This window comes from Simochromis diagramma, unplaced genomic scaffold, assembly GCF_900408965.1.
Source record: "Simochromis diagramma unplaced genomic scaffold, fSimDia1.1 OVJJ01000753.1, whole genome shotgun sequence".
Taxonomy (NCBI): domain Eukaryota; kingdom Metazoa; phylum Chordata; class Actinopteri; order Cichliformes; family Cichlidae; genus Simochromis; species Simochromis diagramma.
Genome location: NW_024387523.1, coordinates 22,064,042 through 22,083,087, shown reverse-complemented (window position 1 = coordinate 22,083,087; position 19,046 = coordinate 22,064,042). Strand labels below are relative to the sequence as shown.

At 39.7% G+C, this 19,046-nt stretch overlaps 1 protein-coding gene across 1 annotated transcript; it reads right to left on the bottom strand.

Annotated features, from left to right (window-relative positions):
• Positions 1–1,043: 1,043 nt before the first annotated feature.
• Positions 1,044–12,563, bottom strand: parp10 (poly(ADP-ribose) polymerase family member 10). The gene is made up of 11 exons (XM_040021014.1): positions 12,438–12,563; positions 11,233–11,408; positions 8,372–8,608; positions 7,933–8,163; positions 6,801–7,858; positions 6,479–6,691; positions 5,472–5,577; positions 4,397–5,398; positions 2,939–3,072; positions 2,682–2,856; positions 1,044–2,608 (listed from the first exon to the last, which is right to left on the bottom strand). Exons 2-11 carry the CDS (start codon positions 11,405–11,407, stop codon positions 2,310–2,312), a joined length of 3,630 nt encoding a protein of 1,209 aa, XP_039876948.1. The 5' UTR covers position 11,408; positions 12,438–12,563; the 3' UTR covers positions 1,044–2,309.
• Between the last annotated feature and the right edge of the window lie 6,483 nt (positions 12,564–19,046).

The following is a 19,046-nucleotide window of genomic DNA, read 5'->3' as shown; positions in this document are numbered from 1 at the left end:
GTGTTCTGTATTTGATTTTTTTTTTATTACATTTTAATGGCATTTAATTTTCTTATCTTACTCAATTTTGTGTACAGCATTTGTCCACACTTGTCAGTGAAAGACAGCTTCAAAAACATTTCTTACTTATTAAAGCCAGGTTTATCCCAGCAGAGTGCGCCAAGCGAGTCATTTTTTAAAATAGGTTTTGTCTATGAATGTGTAGATCCCACATGTGTTACAGGTACATCACATAATGAGGATTCGTTGATATTGTGTGCTGCTCTCACCTTAACAATAAAATGTATAAGGTAACATAAATCAGAATCAGAATACTTTATTGATCCTTAGGGGAAATTATTTATTATTTATTTAAATAAATGTAAAGAAATATTACCACAAGTATTCGCTCGTCTACCTTTACAAACACATGAACTTGAGTGGTATCCCTTAATCCATACTGCCCACAATTTGCAGCTATAAGAGCTTCAAGTCTTCTGGGAAGGCTTTTCACGGGGTTTATGAGTTGTTGAGTTTAGGCTGAACTACTGTCGTTCCCAATCGCTTCCACTTTGTTTTAATACCACTAAAAGCTGACCGTGGAATATTTAGTAGTGAGAAAATTTCACGACTGGACTGGTTGCACAGGTGGCATCCTATAACGGTACCATGTTGGTATTCACTGAGCTCCTGAAACGGACCCATTCCTTCACAAATCAAAGCCGTGTGCATGTCTAGGTGCTTGATTTTATACACCTGTGGCCACGGAAGACCTAAATTCAATGATTTGGATTATACTGTAAACAGTAAACAACATTTTTTTTTTTTTAAATATCGCCAGGCTCCACACAACTTTCTCCTCAGGTGTGCTGTTACAGCATGAGGTGTGCTACGACAATGATCTCCGAAATACATTTAGCGTCTTTTTCATTCATCATGTGTCATGTAAAGTTATAAGATCAGCACATTCTGGACAACATGTATGCAGATACTACAGATCTGTTTGTTATAGGTCAACAGTGGTCTAAGATCTACAAATAGGGTAAAAAACGACCATCAAACGCTTTCTCATTTAAAGTTTTATTTTTCATATAAATGAAGTGGAGTTCTCTTAAAACGAAATATTCTTCATTAAAAACAACAAACATGATGCTAAAAACAAAAGACTTTTGTAGTAACTGTAAGTCTATCTAAATTAAACACAGCAAAAACCCAGGGCCAAAACTTTCCAGGATTTAATTAAAATCAAAGACTTGATCAGATAAGGATAAGCAGAAGAGAATGGATGAATGGATGGACTTCTTATGAGAGCACTTGGAAAAATGAAGGCACTGTAATTAAAATCAGGCTGTCTGTGCTCACTTCATTAAACAAGGATCAGCAGTAGAGAGAAGACAATCAAGAACTATCACATGTTGTGCAACACACATACTGGAGCTCACAGATCATTTTGGTTCAGAAAAACAACAGCACACAGTCCGTGACGTGTGCAACAGCTGTGATGGATATACGGCTTTAAATTTTTAAGACAGAACATAGATCACGAGACTCAAAACAAGACAGATTTATCTTTAATTTGACAAAGAATAAATGTTTTCAACCCAAGCCCACCTGTACGTGAAGATCACTGGCGTCCAGCTGTAGAGCAGTGGACGACACACCTCTACTTTTCCTTTTTTTTTGCTCTTATTTTTACCACACTTAAGTTTTATTCTTGCACAGCCAAAAGAAAGAAAGAAAAACTTTAGGGAGAAACTCAAATAACTTAACCCAAACGTAAAACTAAATAGGAGTCATATTCTTGTACTATCAGATGTGACTCATTCACAATAACCTCATACTGATAGAAGCAGGCAGACAGGGGTGCATGTAGTACTGTCAGCAAAAACTTGTCTTCCACTTATAGGAATACAATGACATTAACAGAGGAAAAGCCAGGCTAATATTAACTGGAGTGTAGGAGTGATGGCAGTGAGAACCAAATCGACTATTACAAGTCAAATGTCACGCAATAAGTGCTGTCTATGTAAAGCCACGGCACAATGAGCTGTAAATGTGCTGAAAGGGCATGTTTAAGGTTACTGAATGAAAACTGGCTTGTTGGGTTCAGTTGCTTGATTCCTTTTAATAACATTACAACATAGTGACGAAATCAAAGAGGGGAAACGATCAACAGAGAAGCACTTCATGGGTTTGATCACGGCTGATCAAATGATTACACTTTAGCCCTTTATAAACCAAAATAGATTTTTTAAACTGAAGGCAGAAACATTAAAGCATCAGCAGTCTGCTCTCTCTAAATTTCATCGCCGGCATCTAATCCATTCTCCTCAGCGGTGGATTCTCTGGCATGTGATGAGATATTCTGGAAAAGCTTGTGTGTCGTTGAAAATGACAAACATCGACGGCTTGGTAATGTTATCAGTCACGCTGTCGTATCTGAGGGGGATATCTCCTGTCTCCTTCAGCGGGGCCGTCTTTATCGAATGGCAGCCTTTGGTGTAGTCTCCCGTTAGAACTTTGGACACAAAAATAAACTTGTATCCATCCGCGTTTGGGGGGGAATACTGATCCTGGACAGATAGAGCCGAGTTCACAGCAAAATAGACCCCCTGACCGTAGACGGTGGCTGCGTGGAGAAACCAGAACATCAGAAGATGTGACAAAACCTGATGTAAACAAGACAAAGAAAGCCAGCGTACCATTCTTTCCACAGAAGCTTCTGTTGAAGCCATGGACGCATATCTCCTTGACGCTGCTCTCGCTGGTGCCGTGGTACAGGGTGCGCTCGATCTGCGGGTAGGTGGCGCGCTGCAATACGCTGGCCTTCTTAAGCTTGTACTGATTGTACAACAGCTTGTTCATGAGCTTCTCAACCTGCAAACCAAACAAAAATGATTGTAGTCACCACTAAAGCCACAGTCAGCTGCTGCAAAAGAGACAGAGCTCATCGTTTCACCTGTATGATTCGGATTTTGCTGTGGTATTCCTGAATGGTCTCGTAGAATTGCTTCACCACGTTCTGGAATTCATCAGATTCCTCGTCCACTTTGGTTGCTTCAGGGAAGTTTGATAGCACGGAGTAGTCGTCTTCTGTTAAACAAATGATTTAGTAAGCATTATTTCAGTTTTTTAAATGATTCGTATTATTTAATAAAATAAACAGGGAGCTGCAAAACTGATGCAAGTGGAAAAACTAACTAACATACATCAATGACAAGAAGTGCAAGCCTCCACCAAGGCAGCTCGCTCTCTTTGGCGGTATTTTACTTTGAAGGGATCAGTTTATTTTGTATATATTTATTGTTTTCTTTGTTCTTTTTTAATTATACCACAAACAAAGACAGGACAATTTTAAGCAGAGCTTTAAAGGTAAAGAGACTGTTTTTTGAATGTTTGAGCTTTCATGACTTTGAAGATAAGGTCAGAGGTCCAAAGTAATGTGATATTTAGAATCCCCATATATCATTCCATATGCTGTCAATATAAACAGCAGCAATAAGAACCATAGTTTTAAATAGCTCTATACAGCATTATTATCATTTTGACCTTCGGATTAATCTAGTGACAATGTTGAAAATACACACCACGTTTATAAGAATAATAACTTCTAAGTCTTAAGGCTTTTAGTTTATTTCCGACTAATAAATCATGAAGTTGACCTTGAAGACCTTGGTGGATATAAGCCTAATTTTAACAGATTGCTAACATGACCCCACTCTACACCCATACAAAGTTTTATCAGAATTCATTCTTAAGTTTTCGAGCTATGCTGTTTACCTTGGTGGACGTAATAAGTAGTTACAATTATATACATTTCCCTAAGTCTCCCCACTCAGCTGTACATACTGTTTTATGTTTTAATAGTTTATTTCAGGCTTTAAGAATGGTGCATGCAGGTACACAATGCTAATACCTCTGACTGTGTGCTAATCTGAAAAAACACAGCGGAGCTAACTACAAATACACCTAATATTCCTCACATTCCTCCAAGGGCTAAAACCCGAAGCCAACATTCCTCTAATGGCCAAAAATGAGTCTGGCTGCAAAAGCAGATAAATCTCTAACACTGCTGTGTTAAAAAGTTCTGTCTCTATAGTATCCAAATGGACAGTTTTATAACAACTGTCAATTTGGATACTCTTAAAGCTTCAATTATTGGTGTGTTGGTGTGCCAATAGCTGTTTGCTGGGCTTAACCTCAGCTAACTGGAGTCACTGAACCAGACCTCACACAATATTTGTGCTACTGCAGCACCTTTAATGAAGTTATATGAAAAATCATGTGGCCTGTTGTGTGATATAGCATAAGATAGCTGATGACATTTTTGACTTGCTAATCATTTTCTGGATTTTGTCTCTTTCACGGCCCCACACGCAGCATCATTCCACGAAAGGCTTAATAAATCCCACTTTACCTGGTACACTGTCACCTAAATCGTCTAATTCGAGCAACTTCCTGGAGATCTGCGCTGATTTCCCCGAAGCGATGTTGTGTTCTTGCATCTTCTCAAAGTTGATTGTGTGCGGCTGATTGTCTAGCAAGATGTCAACCTTCTTCAGCTTCTTTCTAAAGGCATTCTCAATGAACACTGTGGCTTCGGGAGAATAAGGAGCAGTGACGGAGGAGATTGGGTCGTGCCGCAACCACTGCACAGTATTCAGGATTTCCCGTTCTGGTACAGAATTGGAGATTTTCTCCAGAAGCAGCTTAACATCACACACAGCTCCCATCACAAAGTCTTTGAAACCAGATACGGTGATTATGGTCCCTTGAATCTGGATCTCAACTGCATGTTTCCTCTTGATAATGTCCAGACATGTCTTGTAGTACTCTGACATATTCCTCAAGTTCCTGTGCTCTATTTTCTCCTCAACCTGTCTCTGGCTCACCTTCTTACCAAAGGCTATGTCCACCCGAATCAAGTCACAGTTATAGCCTGCAAACACAAATAACTGGATGGTGTTGGCTGCTTCGATTGCATCTTTCAGGGGAATATTGATATTAGCCTTCTTTGGCTGGTGCACCTGGGGTATCTCATCAGCCCCATTAGAAGAGCTTTCTTTTTGGCTCATATTCCTGGACAACTCCAAGGCTTTCTGCAGCTGCTCCTCTTCGTCCTCCGGGGTCCAGTGGCTCGACTCCATGGAGTACTGGATAGCTAAAGACAGCTGGGCCTCTTCCTCCAGATTGCTAGAATGGCCCAGAGCTCCATTATTGAAGAATAAGCCGCTTGCAGTGTTCTGATCTGAGTCAACAGCTGTCACATCGGAGTCCTGGTCCATCAGGCTGCTTGGGTCATCTGACGCTGTGTACAGGTCTACGTTATCCATGTTTTCCTGCTGGTCTGAAGTGGGCACACTGTGCACCAGTCTCTCATCAATAGCCGAGACGATTTTCTTCGCCTCCTCTAAAAGACCTGCAAAGAGTTAAATGCACAGTTTAAGCTGCATAGAACTGACAGATACCTGCAAAGAAACCAAAGATGCTACCTCCATTTGAAGCATCAATTTGCATTGAATCTGACTTCAACTCCTGCGCAGACATTTTCGGGAAGTTTTTGTGAAACATCATCTGCCACGCAGCTTCAAAGATGTCCTGGAATAAATAAAACATTTGCATGATTTAGTTCCAACTTAATGTTAAATGACTTACAACTTCAAAATACATCCTTAGTAAGACAACACACTATATGAGTAGTTTTGTATATCTGGACATTTTAGTTAAAAATTCCAGAGCAAGCGTTAAACAATCTTAAAATCTTAAATATATCTTCAAATTCTATGGGTTGATCTGTTGTGAAGGGCAGCTTTTACCAGCCAAGAGCTATCATTCAATTTTTTTTATCTCCCAAAGATTTACTGGATTTAAACCTGCTTACATCCATTTATCATTCTCAGCTGGACTATTGTAACTCACAGGATATAGGGCTGCTTATTTTCAGCCTTTTTTAAAAGCTGTAAAGAACGACAACACATCACTTCTGGTCTGGTAGAACTGAACAGCCTGCCAGCAAAACACTGAACAGATTTTATTTGTATTGTAAGCCCTCCATGGATCAGCTGCAAAAACAGATTATGCATCCACTGTCAACATTTTCTTACTGCCCTTTTATTAATTAATCATTTCTATTTGCAGATGTCTTATATTTTAAATCTTTTGTTGATTTACTCTTATTCTGTTTCATTATTTTATAGATCTCTGCTCACCTCATATTGGTTACATTTTCTGTCATTTGGATTTCATGTTTCATGGTTGACTTAGTCTTTTACACTACCTATTCAGTGTTGTCCTATTCTGTATATTTTTGCATAACTAGAACATTATTCCAGCAATGTGGGAAACGACGACTACTACTAAAAATAAAGTCAAGCCTTGAGGTATAAAAATCAGAAACAACCACCTACAAATCTGTCAAGATAAGAGGAAGCAGTTTACTTTAAAAGCACAGAAAAACACATAAGATTACAGAAACAAGCTTAATTTCTTCCATCATTACCTGGTGAGGCAGGGGCTTCCAGGGCACATATTTGGGGCTGATGTAGACACAAAACTTTGCCTCCATCTCATTCAGAATGCTCTGACACTCCTTTTCACCTAAAAACCGGGCCACTCCTGGAGTGTTTACTGTGATGGTTCTAGTGCAGATTGAAGAAACTACACCTTGCAGCACCTCCTCTGCCATTTGGCAAGCAACAACGTGGCCGTGGATCTGTCAGGTACATCCACACATGTAAAAATATAATTTATAAACACTCTGAATTTAATGACGTTTACACTGCTACAGTCAAGAAGCCTTTACATGCGATTCTGATACACACCTTTAAGCCACAATTATCCTCGGCCTCTAGTGGAAAAATAGACACTTGGTCCATGTCAACCAAGAGCTGATGACAGTGGATCTGAATGTACTTCAGCATGCCCGGCTCCATAGAGATGACCGTCTCCCTTTCAATGGGTGTAGTCAGAAACTGCATGATGGCAGCCTGCTTCTCATTCTCCATCCCCGTCAGAGTCCAAACATCAATATTCCCTCCTCGTTCTGACACCTTTACAGAGCAGAAACTCAGAGTCTGCAGGAACTCTGACCACTCTCTGCAATTCAGCATGCACTCATTTTCCTGGTCCATCGGCATGCTGAAGTAACACACTTGGGATTTTAAAAAGCTGCACGCCTTTTTAGCCGAGTCTTGGGTTAGAGACGTTACGGTAATATTAGAGTCTGATACGGTGTACAGAGTAGAGGAGCCACTTTGTGTCATGGCTTGTAGAAGCCGTTCCTTTACATCTTTTCTGGCAAGAAATTGAGCCTTTTCCAGCTCAAGGGTGAAATGAGCCTCTGCTATGTTACAGAGAAAGTCCATGATGGTTTGTTTAACCTGCTCTGCCTGTGCTCTATCAGGTCCTTCAATGTAAACACCATCGTCTTTAGTTTGGATAATAACATTCGGGTTCGTGTTCTTGATGTCCCTTTGAATGGTACTATGCTGAAACAAAGCATGTTTCCCTGGGTCTGTGAGAGCAATATGACATGTTATCGTATCTGAATCATCACTTTGATCCTCCATGACTTCCTCTGCCTCCTCTTCTTTCACCTCCTCTACTTCCACCTCCTCTACCTTTGTTGGTAGAGGAGGTGGAGCAGCAACGGGCTCCAAAGCCATTTCACTTGGGGGGTGATTGCTGGAACTGGCTGCCGTGGGAGGACTCGTCTGCATCTCAATATCATTCACCTCCTCAGAGTTCTCAGTTGTGTCTTGGCTTGTCTCCACCTCTTGCGACGTTTTACTTTCTACAGGTACAAGAAAATCGAAGTAGGGCTTCACTGAGAGCTTAGCACCCTCAAGTTTGTGTGAGAGAGCCAGGACAGCATCCACAGCTGTTCAAGGAAAAACAAACATTTTCAGAAAACAAAGCACACAAGTTTTAAAGGTTACAGTGTGTAAAACTTACATTCATAGTTACAGAAGGACACCTTTGCTGTACTCTCTGACAGCACGATGACCTCCTTTACGTCCTGGTTCCCGCCACGACTGCTCTCAAAGTATAAAGTGACGTGGTCCGGAGTGGTTCCAGGGTGCAGATTCTCCACTAAGATTGAGTCGGGTTGTTCAACCTGTTCCACGGTTACTTGAGCCCCATCAAGTGTCCTCTTAGAGATTTGTGTGCTAAGTGTTTGGAAATCTGTGATATGAACAACATATTTCAGTCAGGACCACTACACTGCACCAATCCATCATGTAGAATTTGAATTATTTAACAAGCGGCCTGCTACTACAAAAACAGGAAGAATCCATGGATCAAAGTCATTAAGATTTACTATCTGGAGACCACGAAGGTCTAAATCAACTCTTTGTTTTTAAGAAAAATTAAAGATATGCATTCAGTCGACCTGTTGCGAGCGGTTCGTAGAATTGAATGAGGATCAAATCGCTCCCTGGTGAGGGATACAGGTTGTAGTCTTCCAGTCCCATTGTGTTCTCCACGTAGAGCTCTATCATCTCTGTGTTGGTGTTGGGGTTGATCCCCCGCAGCAGGAGTTTGCGCGGGTCCTTTGAGGCAGGCTTTCTCACACTCAGCTCAGCATTATGCAGAACGTGGTGCCCTTTAGACAGCACTCGGGCTGCGACTAAAAATGAGTGGAGCGGAAAGAAAAGAATTAGTATACAGTAAATATTTGGCACCGTCTATATCTGTTGTCTAAAATTAAAATGTTCTTTTGAACACAACAAGGTTTTGGTTCTACTCAAGTGCTTCTTACTATAAAAAGAAATGTTTAAAAGTTTTTAAACAGTCAGGTTATCACAGGTCATTATACAGGCCAGCGTTTTTTAACCGAGTCTTCAACAAATTTGCATTTTGACATTTTGTCTTACACAGCATCAAGATGATTTTCTCCATCCTAACTCTGGGAGACTATTTAAGTGTTGACAGTGGTGCTGCACTGCATGCTTAAGTTGTTTCTACACAGATATATTATCTAAGTTTATTGGTACTTACAGAAATTAGACTACAAATAGGGCAGAGAAATATAGCACCTAATAATAGTGAGTTAATGAAACGGGGATAATATTTGTGGTCGAACTGATTAGAGATTTACTCACATTTCTACCCAAGCGATCATCACAGTACTCGGACATTTAGCAAAGGGAAAAAGACCGTAGTGCAGCAGTGCTGAGACAGGTCTGTACCAATTTTTTATAAGGAAGAGTGACCACACAATCTAAATCACTTCTACGCTTGCACTCCATGATAGAATATTTCTAAGGCAGCAGTTCAAGTCTGTGAATACATGCTCTGGACAATATGCTGTGTTCTGTGCCAACCTAAAAATGGCACTGCAGAGGAAAGCCATCAGCCAGCACAGTGACACGTGGACAGCTCGAGCCTGTTTGGGGTCCAAGGTGAAGTTTTGAATTGAGTGAAAAGAAATATCTATCGTTAATTAATACAAATAATCAGCTCAGCTCTGTGTTGTTCACACACAGAAAATGTACAATTTAAAGAAAAATATCGCCCGATTTTGAATTTGATGTCAGCAACATGCCTCAGCAGTTGGACTATGGGGAGAGGATTGTTCTCCCACTCTTATCTGATATAGGATTTTAGCAGCTAACAGCTATGTCACAGTTGTTTTGTTTCATGATGCTCCAAATGCTTTAAGAAGGTGAAAGGTCAGGACAGCAGGCAGGCCAGTTCAGCACAAAGCCATGCTGCTGTTATCTTAGTGAAATTATAAAGGCCTCCCCTGAAAAAGACGTCTAAATGAAATAATAGATGTGAAATCTCTACATAACTTTCAGCTGCAAACCCATGGGTATGATGCATCCCCACACCATCAGAGACGCAGCCTTTTAACGGGGCACAGATAAAGATTCTGATGGTCTCTCTCTGGAGGAAGCATCTGTGTTTTCTAAAATGTATTTCAAAGCGTGATTCATCTGACCACAGGACAGTTTTCTCTCAGTCGATTTTATATGACCTTTGGCCACAAGAAGATGGTGACTTCTGGAATCCCTGAAAGAGACCATGGGGGGATTCCCATGACAGACTCATGCCTGTTTTTAATGCAGTGCTGAATGAGGGCCTGAAGATCACAGACATCCAAGATTGATTTTCTGAATATGTGAGAAAATCAATCTTGGATGGCCTTCTTTTAATGATATTATGTGAATAAGGTGATTAGATATTGCAATTTTACAAACTGTGGATTACAATTAAACCACAATTTGTAGAAGCAGTTTTTTGCAGACTGGTGAACCTCTGCATATCGTTGCTTCTGAGAAACTGCCTCTCTTTTGAAATACAATCATGTCACTGCAAATAAACCTAATTAAGTCCAAAATGTTCTTGCAGCCTTTGTTTTTAACTTTGTTAAAAGAAGAGGAAATCCTACACTGTAACATGTCCTGGCTTTTTTGAGATGTGTTGCTGTGGTCCCTTTTTTTCCAGAACTCCCTTGATTCGCCTATAATTTTCTTTAAAAAAGTACATTTTCTCAGTTCAAACATTTGATATGTTTTCTGTGTTCTTCTGTGAACAGATTTGCAGATCACAGCATTCATTCACCCCCACTGTTTTGGAATCGGGATTGTATTACTACTAACATAGTTGTAGTAGCAGGATTTTGCTGTTGATATGGAGCTTATTATGAACTGTTTTGTATCCAACTGGTACTAATGATTACAAAGCAGAACTGTATTAAGTCATTATGTTCAGTATAGCTTAATCTACTAGTTATTTCCTCTGCTGCCTGAGTAGCTCTGAGTATACAGTGGTTTGAAAATGTGTTTGCCCCCTTTCCTCATTTCCTAGTGTTTTGTCACACTTTTATGATTCAGATGATTGAACACATTTTAATATTAGATAAAGATAAACTGAGTAAGTACAAAACACAGTTTTTAAATGATGATTTCATTGATTAATTCAGAAAAGTTATCTAAACCTACCTGATCCTTTGTCAAAAAGTAATTGCCCGTTTTTTAAAATTATGAATTAGCTGTGATTAACCACAGCTAATTAATCTAAAGCTTTAATCTAATCTATAATCCGAAGCAGTAAAAGTCTGAAAGCTCAGAAATAAAACTCTTGTTTTCAAATCACTCAAAATATGAAGGGAAAGTCCCTTTTCTCTTAGCCCACTTTGGACTAAGTTTGGTCCTTTTTAAGGGGACTATAGGTGAAAAAATCCTTTATGTAAGAAATTTGGAAAAAAGACAAGAAACAAATGACTGTCTGTTCACAGTGACTTGCCTGCTGCATCTTCAAACACGACTATGGCGCGGTCGCCATCCTTCACCACAGATACAAGTGGACCTCCACCAGAGCGCCGCTTGTTCTCAAAATATAAAGACAGAAGCTCCTCATCCACTCCTACAGGCACCTTCGACACCTCCAACGTCCTCTCCTCCACTCTTTCACCAGGCATCCTAAACAAAAATAGAGAATCATGTTTTATTTGTCTGTCAAAACAATGCCAAAGCTTTGCTTGTTCCAGCTTTTCAACTGTGAGGACTTCATATTTCATATTGACTTTGTCTTCAGAAATGCTCCAAAATGAAGGAATTATGTTATGGTACTGCTTTATGACATTAACACAAATCAAACAATAATGGAAGAATCAAATATCAAGGACAACTACACAATATTATATACAGCAACAATATTAATAACAAAGTACAGCTGTGACAGTTACTGCAGTAGTACAGTACACATGGCCCCACCATGCAGGTAAACAAGTACAGTACTGGGATGTACACAAAAGAGCATAAAGTTTCACGTCTGTCTATTACAAGTGGCATATGAAGCAGCTATTATCGACACATGTCACGGTTTCTGTTTTGCAATAACGTGTTAATAAAGTTTTAAACTGTCACTTTTAAACCTGTAAACATGGAAGAAAAAGCAAAACGAGGAAATCAGGAGGAGGCAAGCCTGCAGGTATAAAGGAATCTGTAGTCGCTACTTTTTCTTTAAATTATAATTATATAGCTTACTTTGACAGATAGTTAGAGATTAGTCATAGTTTAGCTTGACAGTTATGAGCAGAGACAGCTTTAAAGTGGTGAATTTGTGTTTAAAATGCGATAGCTGGTATCGAGTATGAGCCTGTCGTGTCAGTGATTATGGCCTACATAGCACTGCTCGTAGCTACCTTACAGGAAGCCCGGCCTTTACATAATTTTAAGGACCAAAATGTCGTGCTGCTGTTTTTAAATTAGCTACACAGAACATATTCCTTAGTCTGACAATAAGCGTCACAGCAGCCCACTTTTTTTTTTACTGCGTAGTTAACCTAAAGTTCATGTACAGCACGCTGTCACTTTGCTAACTGGAAAGTGAAACTAGCGGCTACAGCTGCCATGTTCAGTCACTGAAGCTATTGTTAGTCGCAAAGCTATTTATGCCGGCGACAGAATAAACTGTTATGTTTTCACACAGCTTTTAGCTCTGCTTACCTGTTCTACGACAACATTTGCTGTCAAAGCTAGAAGAGTTGAACTGTGGACTCTGAAGACTTCCTTGTTGTGCTGCTTGTTGAACGTCGGGTGGCGTCATCAGCTCAACGTGTTAAAGGGCCAACGCAACTTTGTGAGAGTTGACAGCTTACAGCAGTATTTAGTTTTAAGGGAATAGTATGGAGTTTGGTATACATTCGTTTGGTTTTCTTTGTTCTTTTTAAGAAGATTTGTAGTGCAGCAAAAATCCGATAAGGGCATCATTGCAAATGTTAACTTTGATTACTCAAACATCATGTAGGAGTATGTCATGGATAATATGTACTAATTTGTAAATAAAGGGACATCATTAACTATTAATACAGACAAATATTAGTGCAGTACTGCAGTATATTTATAACTAACTGTGCAGCTCATTCTTTTTCTCTTGACAATACTCTTTAAATACTCTTTAAATATGAAACACATTTTGGGGCCAACTTAAAAGAAAGGCAGATGTGAAATGTAAAAGTGAGGTCAGAGGTCAAATGTGACATTATATTTGGATGCAAGCTATAATGTGATATTTAGAATCCCCATATACCAATCATTGCCTAAATGTTGCCAATACAAACAGTCTATAGACAGATAAGTTACTGCTTTTTAATCCATATGTATCCTTCTGTATACAACTTAATTGATGGACCTCTATAGTTTCTATAGTTCATTTCTGTGCATGTGTGGATTGGATGGGTTGTTATGTCTGTGAAGGTTCTCAGTCATCCAGGTCATGGTAATCTAAGGAGCTTGGAAAGAAAAGTGACTGGACTTCTTTGAGTTTCTTGAAGACGTTTCACTTCTCATTCAAGAAGCTTCTTGAGTTCTAAGACCAATTGGTGGAGTCTCATGTAAATCTCATTTGATTATGCAGATGATCAACAGTGGGTCAACAACCCTTATAAGAGACAACTCCCAATAGGGTGAAACATCTTCAAGAAACTCAAAGTTAATGGGTTGTTACCGACATCTGGTGAGAATTTCACGTCAATAGCATTTTAAAAAATAATTTTACTTAGAAAATTGTGATCAACAGTTATTTTACCCGCTGTAAATTTAACACTTTACTTTTGTGACCACTGAAGTATATTTTATTGAGAACAATTGCCAGTACATAAAATTATGAATACAGGTCTGGAAGGGAGTATATTAATATTGTGGGGTGACTGAACATTGCTGGAATGTGCATAAGCACGTTTGAATCACTCGTGATTAACAGACTTGTGAAACGACTGTTAAATAATGGTTGGACAGAATTAGACTTTTTAGCACTTACGTGCATTTTATGGCTCATATAAAAGCCCTCATTTGATTAGGGCTACACCCTGAACAGTATAAACTGGATCCTGCTCAGTCACAATGGTTTACAGTGTGAGTGCTCAGGTAGCAGCTGGGTCTTAGATTTCTGCTCCTTTCAGTTTAATTACATGCATTTGCCAAAGCAATAAGATAAAGGGTGTAACATATAACATTTATTGAGGGCTGTTTTGTGGCTTAACACTTATTAAGTGCTAACTTAATACGTACAATGCTAGCTTCTTCATTCTTCTGGGAGTTTCAAGTATATCCGCTATTGCTAGGACTGCAATCTTCTGGACAGAGACTTCTGATGTTGCCAGAATCTGCTGGAGCTGCGCTTCCAGTTCCAGGTGTTACAGCTGCTAATGCAGTAATTACAAATGTGTCTTTTTTGGCCCCGACCAGTTGTTCCTTTAAGCCCTGTTTCAGCTGATCTTTACTGTCACACGGTCTTTCTTACAGATGTTTCAGCTTAGACTCCCACACCCGTCACAACACTCTTCCACTCCTCACCAACTACCACTGTCTGACCAGTTGGTTGACAACTGATTGCCTGCCTCGAACTTAGCCCTGTTGTTCTCAACCACATTTAGTGGACTTCTAATTCATATACAGCACTGTCACTAGGTTGACCCCTTGGGTATACTTTTAAGTGCATGCTGTCTCAGCTTTGGACTCACATCCTGCTGCTATGGACTTCCTAATCTCTTGGGCAACTTGTGCAATATGCAGCATGGATCCTGTCAGCTGTGACTGACTCCTTCCTCTACAGATCTTGTGCTCAGGGCCTGTTGTTGTGATCAGAGGCTGTCCTTTCATGTTCTGTTAGGCTGGCTTTTGCAAGCCGCTTGGTATTTCTCTATGGAGGGGCTTGATCTCTTACCATATTTCCTGCTTCTGTTCCATCTGTATGGTGGTTGTGGTTTTGATGGTTATGTAAAGGTTGGGATCACCAGATTCAAGAGCATGCTAACAAGGTAATATTGTGTTTAATTGCAAATATAACAAAAACTCATGTGATGACTACTTTCTAAATGAAAACTATAGCTTTATGTTGCACAGAGAGAAGCAGGTCAAACTGAGAAACTTCAATGTGGCCTGTAGTGCATTACAGTTTTTCTCCATTGGTTTGGCTCATTTCTTGAAACAGAAATTACATTCTCAAAACTCTAAGATCATTTGGCAAAACACTCTTACAGTTTAGCACAACACTATAGCTCACCTGCAAAAGCTCATCTCTTCCAAAACTGTCCACTCAAGCTTCAGTCTAAATCCCTTTCTCATTTAAACAGTCAGTGTCTCCAAAATGGCAAAGATCCTTCTCAATAGCTTTGGCTCATTTCTCGACACAGATCGGACAGTCTCATCATTCTTCGTGCTTTTGTCAAAATAAACCTGGATGGTTGATCACAACAACATGGTCCACCTGCAAAAGCTCATATCTCTCCTAAAACAGTTCACTCATGTGTCAAAACTACATTTCTTTCTAATCTGAATAGTCAGTGCCCCCAAAATGCATCGTCCCTTTGGCATTGTGTGAGTACTGCCATACAAAATGTTTAGATGTTTTGTCACTATGGCAGAGGACCAACAATATACAACAGAAAAGAGTAGCCTCCAAGGTTTGACATCACAGATTGCACTCACACTACCAAGGAAATTCTAACCATTTTTTATTCACACACAAAGAAAGTTTCATACATATGTAAAAAGAAAATGTACATTACAGTAGTAAATTGTATGAACACAAAATCAAAAAACAAGGAGTTATTCAGTGGTCGCTGTACTCATTCTCCCACTCTCGTCCACTGTCTTCACCCTCCTGATTATTTACACGCTGTTGTCCGTCTGGCCACAGATTCTCGTCCACATCACAGCGGATACTTTCTCTTGCGATGCAACGAGGGAAGACACGGCATGCATGCCGCAACCATCCCCTGCATTGATCTCCTGTAATGTCGTCACACGCTGCGTCCATAGCATGGAGCAGGGACGGCTGATCCTGAGCATGATGCTGATACACTCTCCAGCTCCAAGCAGAGAAAAACTCCTCTATCGGATTGAGGAAAGGAGAGTAAGGTGGTAGGAACCCCATGACCATCCTTGGATGCGTTGCAAACCAGCTCCTAATGAGTGGGCTATGGTGGAAATTGACATTGTCCCACACAATTACATAAATGGGTAGGTGAGGCCCAATGAGACCTCTCATTTTCAGGGATAAAATTGGTATAAAGGCGATCCAAGAAGATGAGGAGCTTGTGTGTGTTGTATGGGCCAAGACTGGGGATGTGAGTGGCCACACCATTCTCAGAAATGGCAGCACACATAGTTATATTGCCCCCTCGCTGACCTGGGACATCCACTGTGGCCCGGTGGCTAATAATATTATGGCCACGTCTTCGGCCCTTGGCCAGGTTGAAGGCTTCATCCACGAACACCAGGATGTGAGGGGTCTCATGTCCTTCCAATGCCATTATTCTCTAAAATAGAGTAAAGAACATAAAATCAGTCATACAGAAGAGTCATATACTACAGTAAGACAATTACATGTTCTCCCCCACAGGTTCAATATACTACAGGCCACTACTCCAGTGGTTCTAAACTAGTGATAGGCCTATGAGGAAGTACTGCAGGGGTATTTGATAGAAAGGGGAGTGGGAAATACTGATGACTTACTGAGATGTTACAGTAAAACCTACAGTATTAGATAGATTTGATTGGGAGACAACAAAATAAGGATTATAATGAGAATCGTATCATACAGTAAACTGCAGTTTTCTGTTGAAATTGTTGAAGTCAGATGAAGCAAATACTGATTCTGAAATCAGGTAAAGGAGGTATTGAAACCAAATAAGTGAACAACTGCTTACTGTGATTACAGGTAAGGTTATAATGAGAGACAACCAGTAACTGACTTACATTTACATACTGGTAGCGCAGCTCCTTCACTCTGTCAGAGTTCCTCTCAAATGGTACCCTGTAGATTTGTTTCATCGTCATCTGATGCTTCTTCAAAACCCGGTCTATTGTGGAGATGCTTATTGTGTTTATATTCTGGAATATATGATTGTCCTGAAGGATGGCATCACAGATCTGTCTCAATGTGATGGCATTATTTGCGGCCTCTTCCCATTATTATTCATCCTCTTCGTCCTCTTCCTTGAGGAAGACCTTCCCCTTGTCCGTTTGCTTGGCCTTGTCTATCCATGTTCAGAGATCGGACTGGCTCTGGTCAAGCTCTATATATCTGTGTTTGGCAGCACACAATCATGGAACACACCTGTGTGTGACACTCCCCCTTCGTTAGTCTAGTTTCACCTGACTGTCAATGACTGTCATCAATTTATCAAATATTCAAAGAAATTCATATATGGTATTCATGGTATTATGTTCTTGACCAATTTTGACAATTGAACAGACAGTTGTGCATGCGAGTACTTATACAATGAAATCATGCTGACATGTTTTGGAGAGAATGATCATTAGACTGAGAATCAACTAATCAGTTTAGATCTACAAGATCTATTCATTTAGAAATTGTGCTAAATGTGGGCTAACACAGACACAGTCTGTTTGACCTGCTCCCCTCAGGCAGGAGGCTCCGGTCCATTCGCACCAGAACCTCTCGCCATAAGAACAGTTTCTTCCCCTCTGCTGTTGGACACATGAACAATAACCGTATGACTGTTCCCACCACTTACACATGACCCTACGCTGTGTTCACTGCATCATTCCATGTTTGGCACTGATCACCACCTGCACTCATGTATATATCTATCTACTTAGCACTTTTAATTCTTATTCTTATTTTTATTTTCATGTCTATTTAAGCTTAATTTATGACAGTATGTTTGCACTGAAGCACCGCAGCAATTTCCTAATGTTGTAAACCTGCTCAACATTTGGCAATAAAACCCTTTCTGATTCTGATTCTGATTCTGAACTGTATAACTGTAGACTACTTGTACTTAATCATTTGCAAAGATGCACTGAGACAATTGAGACATGTACTAAGGCATTTGCCATTTGATAAAATGAATGAGAAATGCCATTCTGTTGTGAACATTTGCCAAGAGGTTTGGAGGTTTGTCCATGTTATTTTGAGAATGTAATTTCTGTTTCAAGAAATGAGCCAAACCAATGGAGAAAAACTGTAAGACAACTATAAATAGAATGGACATTAATAGCACTCCATAGCCTTTAATACATTCTACAATCAGCTATCTCAGATTACTTTTTATAAATTATTATTTTTTGAAGGTGGTTTGTACAACTTACTTAAGATACAAAAACTATGAGTGTAATCGGCATTACAAAACAGAAAACAGCTTATAAGCACTGAAGCCAGAAAGCAACTGTACTGTGACTCCATGGCATGAAATTACTGAGCGGTAAGAGCGGAAAGAACCTACCGGTTTCACAGCACTGAAGGCATAACACCTCATTTAGACTCAATTTAATTAAAGCACATAATAAAGAAGGCATACGTCATGTGTTTATGTAATTCACACTGAATATTTCATCAAAGCGCAGATGTAAAAGCAGAAAATCTAAATTTTTTCTGTGTACTGAGCAGAAAGAAGAAATAATGACTTTTAGCTGTAGCAGGTCATGAAGGAAAAAGCAAAGTTATTATTGACCAAACTGTGAAGGGGATTCATGTAAATAGCGCCTCACCAATTAGGACTGATTAACCATCGACCATGCTTGTGATTACATCCTTAAAAAGAGAAAGATTAATCAGGAACATTAAATGCCGTGTATTTCTTTTCAAATCCCAAACTGTGAATCATCTAACTTTGTCTCAGCTGCTGCAGACTGATATGTTTCTGTGAAATCTGTGTAGACCCATCCACATACAAGCTCATGGCCATCTGGTGTAATTTGCACTCAGCCTACTCAGAATTTGTGAAATATTTTACAAATCATTAACCTTCTTGTCCTTTTTACACGTTTCAGCAAAAAGCTCCAGTTGTATTTGTGTGGGAGTCTACAGATAGCTGAACAACTGAATAATTCAACTTCTCATTATCTGTCTCTCCCACACAAGTCGGTGTCAATGACCTGAACTTGAACTGTATCAGACTATACATACATATATGTATATATGTAGATAGATAGATAGATAGATAGATAGATAGATTTATATGTATCACATGCTCTTGCTAATATAGCATGCCTTGCCATGAGTGTGTTGACAAGAATCTTGTAAAATGACATCTCCACTAGACAAAATCAGAGAGGCAAGGCTGAGATGCTTTGGACATGTGCACA